Source organism: Micromys minutus (genome assembly GCF_963924665.1).
Source record: "Micromys minutus genome assembly, chromosome: 2".
NCBI lineage: Eukaryota > Metazoa > Chordata > Mammalia > Rodentia > Muridae > Micromys > Micromys minutus.
Window position 1 is genome coordinate 13,688,373 of NC_137971.1, and position 9,389 is coordinate 13,697,761.

General features: G+C 52.6%; 1 protein-coding gene across 1 annotated transcript in view; it reads right to left on the reverse strand.

Annotated features, from left to right (window-relative positions):
• Positions 1 to 7,196, reverse strand: part of NEURL1 (neuralized E3 ubiquitin protein ligase 1) — a 30,608-nt gene extending 23,412 nt beyond the window's left edge. The window contains exon 1 of the mRNA XM_080912070.1: positions 7,059 to 7,196. Within this exon, the coding sequence (XP_080768196.1) occupies positions 7,059 to 7,092 (34 nt within the window). The 5' untranslated portion in view covers positions 7,093 to 7,196. The remainder of the gene's footprint in view (positions 1 to 7,058) is intronic.
• Positions 7,197 to 9,389: the final 2,193 nt, after the last annotated feature.

The following is a 9,389-nucleotide window of genomic DNA, read 5'->3' on the forward strand; positions in this document are numbered from 1 at the left end:
ACACACACACACACACAACATCTATGGCCTCATAACCCCCACCAACTTTACCCAGAATTACTGTGGGACCAAATGGAAGAGCTGCCAAGGAAGAGGAAGAGACTGGAAGGTGGCACTAGCCCTGATGCAGATCTCAACCCCTGTGCCACACACCAGGCATGTGTCCCAACTTTTCCCTTTATGCCACCTGACACAGACCCTCAGAAGTTAAGTTACACGTGTGGTCTCTCAGGCAGAGTGCAGACAGCCCAGATCTGAGCTCAATCCTGGCTGTCTCCAAACCAGGTACTCTGCCCTGTGTGTGTGCGTGCGTGCGCGCGCGCGCGCGCGTGTGTGTGTGTGTGTGTGTGTGTGTGTGTGTTTATACTGTGTGGAGCCTCATCTTTCCCATCTGTGAAGTGGGATCACCACAGGCCTTCATGGAATCAAAAGAGACAGCACAGGAACAACTTAGTGGTCACTATTGTATGATCATTACAAGGGGCTCCACCCAGTGCCTTCTCACCTCCATGACCTCTGCTTCAGGGAGTCCTCCTGCCCACACCCTTTCTTCTCCAGCCTCACCTGAGCTTCTGCAAACCCCACAAGTCTTTCAAGACCCAGCTGAACCCCATCACTCTTGAGATTGTCTCTTTGAGGGCTTTGCCCCTGAATGTAAGCACTGGCCTTATTTTCAACTCTTACAAAGACAAACCAACTTTCTGAGGAAGTGGAGGTAGGGAAGAGCAAAATCTATGAACACAGAAAATCAGAGGCCTTTGGTTCAAACCCTGGCCAGGCTGCAGATTTGCTGTGTGACTTTAGGCAAGTTGTTTTACCACTCTGGACCTTGAGTTCTTTAAAAGAAGATGCTCTTGGCTCAGAGGTTGCGAATGTTTACTTTTCTTGCAGAGGACCCGAGTTTGGTTTCAGTTCCCACTTTAGGTGACCCACAACCTACAGCTTCAGCCTCAGCAGGCACCTGCATTTGTGTGCACATAGCCTCACAAAAAGAGACACCCGTACGTGTAATTTAAAATAAAAATAAATCTTTAACGGAGGTGGGGAGATGGCTCAGTGGTTAACAGCATACGCTGCTCTCCCAGAGGACCCAGGTTCAATTCTCAGCAGCCACGTGGCAGCTCACAACTGTCTGTAACTCCAGTTCCAGGGGCTTCGACACCCTCACACAGACACTCAAGCAGGCGAAACAGCAATGTAAATAGAATAAAAATAAACAAATCATATTTAAAATTATATAAATAAATCTTTATGAAGAAGAGGAAGAGGAAGAAGAGGAAGAGGAAGAAGGCAGCGACTCATCCTGGCCTAGCTTGCTTCTCCCAGCTGAGGGGACCCGGAGAGCACATCGATTCAAACAATTTTCCACATTTTAACACCTGAGTCTAACATAAGGTTTGGTTTTGTTCTAAATAAAAGTGACATCTGTGGTAGGAAGTGTCCGTTTATTTTATCTGCAAAGACCAAACTCCATGACCCCTCTTTCTCCCTGATACAGTGCCTCAGGCTGCAGTGCACAGGGGCCCAGGCTCAGACGGGTTTGTACGCATTCTCTGAACGGGGCTTCCCCTGCAGGAGAAAGGGGCCAGGGAACAGGAGACCAGGAAGGTGGGGATGATGACTGTCCAGCTGGGAAGAAGCACAGTGGCTTCCTTGAAGCTTCTTTCCCTAACTGCCTCACCTCTGGGGATGGGTCCTCCCATTTCTTACTCATCCCACAGACTTTAAGGTCTTTCAGAAGTCTCTTTGGGGTCCTCCCAAGGATTTCTGGGGACCCACTTATCCCCAAGCTGAGTGTCCTTCACCACACAGGACTTTGAAACCCTGGGTCATCCATGACCCATGTCACACAATGCTTTCTCTCAACAATTCTGCCTCCAGTGTTTCTGTATATACGCATCTTTGCAAACGCCGAGACAAGCCGCTCAAATAACTCTGTCTTCTGCAGAGCCATTTTCTGGCTGGGAAGGGCAGCGAGGTTCTGTGTATCTTCATCGTCCTTGATGGAGTAAGAGACTCCTTGGGCACGGGGATGCCAACCTGGCTCAAAGCTACTTCCCAGTACTCAGCTCTGAGCACTGAACAGGTGCTCTAGTAAAATACTGAAGAGGACAGTGTGTGGCTGTCCCACCCAGGCACCCGCCTTGTGGCTCTCCCACTGGAGATGCTAGAAAATGAAGGGAAACATGTTCTTTCCTACCAGAGGCCAAGATCTCACACAAGATACTTGACTACAGTTCTACTGGCCCAAGACCCTTCATCAGTTCCACACGTGCTAGTAAGAGAAAAGAAATTAAATCAACGCGGGGTGGGGGGGGTCATCTCTCCCATACCAGTCCTTGTGCTCTCTGCCCACCTACCTGCCTGTCTCACCTTCTCAAACCCTGTGAGGTGGGTGTCTGTGTGAAGCACCTCTACTGAGCTTAGCCCAAGAGGACCATCTGCCTCTGGGTCTTCTTGTTCTTGTGTGGCTTCTCCCACTTCCATGTTGACTTCTAAAGTGGAACACAGCTGAAGTCATGAAAGGTCACTCCCCTTGAGTTGTAGGACTGTCACTTCCATCTTGGTTATTGCTCTGTCCTCTCTGAGGAGGCAAGGGGAGGACCAAGGACTGCCAGTAATACTGAGTAGTCCGGGCAATGGCTCCCCTCCAGGTAAGCCTCTGAATGAGGCTGCGGCCCCGGCCAGCTGACTGCAACCTCGGGGAAGTAGAGAAGCCCTGGAGCCCTGGTGAAACCACCGATTCCAGGGCATAGAAATGGAGAGTTGGCACAATGCTTGTGGTTTCAGGCCAAGAGGGTTGGGGTGCTTCGCTATGTAGCGATAGGTAAGTAGCGGGGTATCGAGGGCCCTGGCTCACAGACTTCAGAACAGCCCCTGAAAACTAACAACTTGCCAGGGTCAAAGCTTTGAACTCAGACCTCAGCGTAAGGGCTCCTCACTTTGCCCCCAGCAAGCCAGCCAATGGCCTGTCTCCTGCCTTCTGCCCTCCCTGATCACACACACACACACACACACACACACACACACACACACACACACACACACACACACACCTGACAGTGCTTATGGCATGTCCTGAAGCTGCCTGATGCAGGGTCCAGGTTGGTGAATGAGGGGAAGAAGGGGGCTGAGGATGGGTCAGTCGGCCACCCACAGGCAAGTTCATCTCTAAGCTGAACCTCCTGTCTACTCACACTTGCTCATGGTGACATTCCAATCCGATGTCCCCAGCAGCCAGCAGTTACACCTCTGATATCATCACCTGGGGGAAGGCCCAGAGCACTTCCTTCTCCCTCCCCATTCTACCTAATTTCTATTCCACGAGAGAATTTCCAGATGACTCTCAGTCTGCGGTCAACAGCCTCTGTGTTCTCAGGGCTACTTCAAAGCCAGGTCTGAGACAAGGGGAAGTATGGCTCACATCAACCCCTGCTTCTCACGGTGTCACCCCACTTTGCACACAGTAACAGAGTAACAGAGATGGCTATTGGAGATAGAATGTCATGAGCGTCCGCACCCCCCCACACACACACCAGTTCCTGCCTTCATACCCAGTTTGTTTTGTGCTCCCACCCTGCAAGGCTGGTATCTAGAGGAAGCTCCTCTACCTAGGCCCTGATAACCCCCAGCTCCCTCCCTCCTAGACTTCATGCCTTTCCTGGGCCCTTCCCCTCTAGTGAGCGCAGGACCCAACTCTTCACTTCTAGGTAGCTGGTGGGTATGCAAACTAGTGGACAGGAACACCTAAGGGTGTCTTATCCGGGATGCCCAGCAGGTCTGAGAGCAGAGGAACAGCAGGGCACATGCCTGTGTACATGCTAACAGACATGTGGACAGAAGACCCTCCATGAATCCTTCATGGATGCTCACCCACTATGCCACATGCCAAGTCCGCTGCTTAGAAAGCTCCAGATGAGCCAGCTTGATCCTTATCCCCTGTCTGCCGTCAGGACTTCCCAGCCTTACCCAGAGGCCAACTTAGACACCAGGCAGCAAGAACGGAGCAGCTTCTAGCTTTCACCTAGGACATGGCTCCCCACCACTCGGATCCCGGCAGTGTTTCTGGCCTTATCCACCAGGAGCCCAGATCAGCCTCACCTTTCCTTGGCCCTCTGACACTTCCATATCCACTCTGGCTCCAAAACAGGCCTGTACTCCACACTCCTCTTTCTCCCTACAGACCCTGTTGGTGCCCGGAGGCCGGGTATTGAGCTTAGTAATACTGAAACAGCCTGTTGCTCACCTCCCTGAGACGTGACTTTCTCAGTGACTCTACAGCTCTGGGCTCTGAGAGCCTAAATTCCCTCCTCCCACGGCGGCTCCGTGCTAATCTCAGGACCCATAAGGCCACAGGAAACTACTGCCCTACAGCCACCTCTGGATTAAGGAACCCAAGAAGGGAAAGTAAAGAGCCAATCCAGTGAGACAGGCCACATGTCTCGTCTGAGGTACCAACTGCATAACCTCAGCCGGCCATTTCCCTATTGGGTGATGTCATCTCCCTCTGTGCTGTGTGGGGCTCAGCCTCTTGGACCACTGAAGCCTCACATCCTCGGATGCTTGGGCACGTGAGATTTAGAGGTCTGGTCCTTGACTTGGTGAGCACTCAGGAAGATGAGGATGGAAGCGAGGAGAAGGGAGATGGAAGGTGGGAGGAAAGGCCTCTCTCTCAGGGTCCTACTGCCTCCCTGTGGGACTTGCCAGTCTGTCCACCCTGGAAGCCTGCCCTTCAGACCAAGAACAGGAGCATCCTCAGAAACTTGAATAGGGAAAGTGTAACCGCAGAAACCATTTTCCAGATAAAATGTATCCCACCCATTGGTCTCCTCCCAGCTGCTCCTAGAGGAGCTGGACTCCACTCTAGCAACCCAACACACCAACACATACATACAGGCATGCCACCATCATAGGGCGTACCACAAACATGTCCACTTAGAGTAAGAATAACACAGTCTCTTCCATAGACAAAGACTGCCCATGGGTGCACAGGTGGGGACTCAAAACACAGCTGTCGCGTCTGTGGACACCCAAAACATAGGACCTTGTACACACAACAGATAAAGCCGAGACAGAATGCAGCTCCAGCCCCTGCCCTTCACTTACTCTAAGCAATCCAAAACACAACCCCCAAACCCAAGGCTTTTTGAAAATTGTCGAGGGCCACTTGACGATATCTTTGAGGGCCCAAGCAACCTGTGCAGAGTAAGAGTATCCTTCCCCGGCCCTGTTCATCTTCCCAAGGAGGCCGAACCAGACAAACATGGCCATAGCTATGTAAGGACAGACGGGCAGTGTTTGGCTGGATCTTGGTAGACACAGGCACACCTCTCCATATGCCCCTACTCATGTGATGGCAGATGAGGTGACATCCAGAGCAAGCAGAGGAGAGGGCCCTGACTTGCTGGGGGGGAGGGGGGAGTAGGAAAATGAAATGCATGATTTAATGCTCAACAATGGCTACCCAGCCTAGATGCCCAGCCAAGTATGTTCCTGTCCCTTGGGATATGGGACACCCAAAGGAGAAGAGCTCTGTCTGACCCTGGGCCCAGATGGCTTCTCTTGAGTCCTCCTGACTTCCTCCATTTTGCATCCTCTTCTCATGGTGACCCACGTAACCACACCAGTCACCCTTCGAGAGCAGCTTCCATTCGTACTTCTGACAAATAGGAGCACTGAGATGTGATCAGCCCCATCCTTACCACAGCTGTGTCATTTGTCGAGAACGTGGGTTCGGCACGTCTTGGGGTTTCAAGCCCTAAGACTTGTGGGTCATCTAAGGTAGCCGAAGGACAGTGGCCATGTGCTTCAAAGGGCCTTCCTGTCCTGCCCAGTCCCCAAGCCTGCCCAGGTCTGACCCTAGTAGAAAATGTCAGCTGCCTCCAGATCCTTTGCCAACAGTGAGCCCCAGCCACAAGCAGGCAGGCCAGACCTAAGTCAGCCCATTCCAAGCTTCAGGCCACAGCCCAGGTCCCTGACACTGTCCCAGCAGACTCCAGATTACGTGTCTTCTAGGACCTTCCATCTGTCACCTGGCCTTCCAGGACCAGGACAAAATTCACTTCCTTTCCACAGAATCAATAATCTGCCTTTCCTACATCTTTACCTCTTTACTTTTAAATTAGAAATTACTATCTCAACATCCAGAGTCTGGAAGAGAGAAGCCGCCTGGCCACCAGCCACCAGCAATGGTTTCTAAGTGGTTCCTGCGTGGGCTTCTCCCAGACCCCCTCAAGCCCAATAGACTCAGCAGATGGAGGGGACCCGTGTCCAGTATCCTGCTTTATAGAGGAGGCCACAGGGCATCACGGTGGGGACTCTGAGGCCACACAGTTTGTAGAAGAGCCCAGTTCCATTCCCAAGGAAGGGCTCCCCTTTGGGTCTGCTGTTACATTGGCCATCCTGCTCCCCAGACCGTCGAGTCAGGTGGTCCAGAAGACAGGAATCCAAGCAGGCAGGAGCCCAGACAGCCCACTTCCTTCCTCTCCTTCACCTCTCTGCTTGTGGGTCTGCCAGAAATTCATTCTCCTCTCTTGGTAGGCTCTGTGGGGGCTGTCACTAGCACACCTATGCGCTTAGGCACAAGCTGGCACAAGTACACACCCACAGATATCCCTAACAAAAACTCACAAGCACAGACACTTGTGTACACACACACAGGGCACCCAAACATCTCTCGAAAACTACCTCCAGGACCCACAAACTGTCTCCCCCGTTGTCTAAGTGAGATTTGCCTCAGTGAATATGAAGGGTACATTTCTGATACCCACGACCTCACAGCCTACTCAGGAGCTGCTCCATAACCTGGTAAGAGGACAAGGCCACTTTGCAGGAAAAGTCAGATGTCTGACCTTCCAGCTTTCCCCAGACCTCTTTCTCCAATCACAGTGACAAACACCCAACCACCACTGCTACACACACACAGCCCCAGAGCCCACCAAAGAGTGACAGATCAGAGACATGATCAAATCCTCTTTCCCAGTGCCTCCCACTCCAACCTCCCAAGTGGTCCCCGGGCTTGGGGTGGGCGAAACCCCAGACATCAGCTGGGGCCTTACCGTGTAGAGTGTTCCTTGTGATCTGTCCCCCCATCTCAGGCCACTGGCAGCTTGGCCACCTCCGTTTGGCCGGCCAGCCTCGTCACCGAACAGCCCTGGTCGCCAGTTCCCCTCCTCCTTCCCCCCCCTGTCCTCCCCCGAGGCCAGCCGGCATGGCAGGGCCAAGCGGCCCCTTTTGCACCCCCACGCTTTCTCTCCCTTCTGCATGGACACGCCTGCCCGCCAGCCAGCCAGCCACACACGCACACCCCCTGGTTGTGCTTGCTGCCTCCCAGCTCCCACCCACTGGGAGCCTCCCCCACCTCCGTGCTGGTTCAGGCAAAGGGATCTGTCATGTTTATTTACATAAGGAGGAGGAGACTGGAGGCTTCCTGAAATAGCCAAGCTCCAGAAAGCGCTGGAGATGCCCCAGCAGAGCACACACCACACACAGACACATACACACACAGACACACACACACACTGTCCCGCGAACAAGCACACAACCCCTCCCCAGTCACCTAGGACAATAGCCAACAGCCATTCAATCTTCGGGGGACATCTTGCCACTCCATAAGATAAAGGATGAAGCAGGTTGGAATGGGAACAGCACTGACTGTATCCCTGCCCTCAGGGTACCACAGTCAGGCTAGGGAGCTTAAGTGCAAAGAACTCATTTCTATCTTCTCCCAGACTCTGCAGCAAGGATTAACTCCTTCAGTCTTCGAAGGCTGACTGACCTCTGAGGTCAGCATCACTACTGTTATCAACAGGTACCACTAGCACCTCCCCAAGGCCAGAAGTCTATGAAAAGAGAGCAAACCAGAGGTAGCAGGGCTGGGGTTGGTGACACATAGGTAGCACACCAGAATCCTGGCCTTTTCCCCTAAGCCAACTTGTCTTTTTAACCACACACATTCGCACGGTTACACTGACCTGCACAGTATGTCTACATCATGCCACATGTCTATGAACACAGACGCATGTGCTTTGCACACGAACGCGTGTGCACATATGCACTCCTCTGTGCCCACCTACCCTTCTCCTGTCCCGAATACTATATACATTCTCCCAGAGACTGGCATAGCTTCGAGAGGAATCTTAAGGTTCAGAACCTGGCACCCTGCACCTCTGTGGGAAGAAAGTACAGACAGAGGAGACAGAGGAAAACCTTCTAGCCCTGGGAGGCAAGCCCAGCTTGGCATTCAAACAGCAAAGCCATTCACTGAGGCTTCACAGTGCATGGGACAATGCATGGTGACCATGCTAGGAGGTAAGAGCTGTTCTTCAACCCATTTTACAGAAAAGAAGGTGGATGTTCCGAGAGGCAGAGAATCTGCCTGGGGAATCCCAGAATGTCCCAACAGAGCCAGGACTCCAACCTAGGCAGGTATGGGAAACACACTTGTGACCTGTCACACTCTCTCCAGGATAAGCACCTGTCTCAAGACAGTGGAGAGTTCCCACTTTCCAGCCCCTGTTCTGTGCTGCAACGATCTGTGCACTCAGATGTGGGTGGGGAGTCGGGGGCTGGAGAAAGAGCTGGGGGGAAAGATTGGGGGTGCTGTCCACATCCAGTGGACCTCAGGAAATGCACATTGTGAGGCATCCAAGATACCTCGGCTGCCCACACACCCCCAACCAGAAGGCCGAAGGATAGAGGGAACACACACAGGGACGTTGTGTACGCACGTGTGAATATCTGTTCAGATGTGTGTGGGGATGCACATGTTTGCATGTGCATGTGGGGGCCCACAGCTGACGCTGATCTTCCTCCACCAGTCCCCACTTTACTTACTTACAAGATCTCTCACTAGGATCGAGAGCTCACCACTCAGTCAGCCCAGCCGCTTTTCTAGCCCCTGGCTCTGGCTCTTGGCTCCCAGAACTACAGGCCATCAAGCCTGTCTAGCTTTTACATAGGTTTTGGAGAACCACACCCTGATCCTCACGTCTGGACAATAAGCACTTTGTTCAGTGATTCCCACCTGTCTTTTCACACACCTATCTCGGACCTTTCTCCACCAGCCTCCTCCACATGGCGACCTACTCTTCTCATGGTTCCCTCATCCACGGCTTTCTCCTCACTAGAGATGCTCGCTTCCCACCTGCCCAGGACTGGGGGATGGAGGCTCCTTTCAGGAACCCTCCCTGAAGTAGCAGGCAGTTGCTAAGTCCTCCTCCTTCTTGGAACCTTTCATTCCTCTGAACCCTGTAGCTATGTCCCTCTTAACCCTTGTCTTATTCTGCACAACACAGAGACAGCCATGAGTTATCCAGGACCTGGTCTATGTACCACAGCTCCTCCTGAGCAGAGCTCACCAACCTAATGGACCTAAACCCACAGTTACT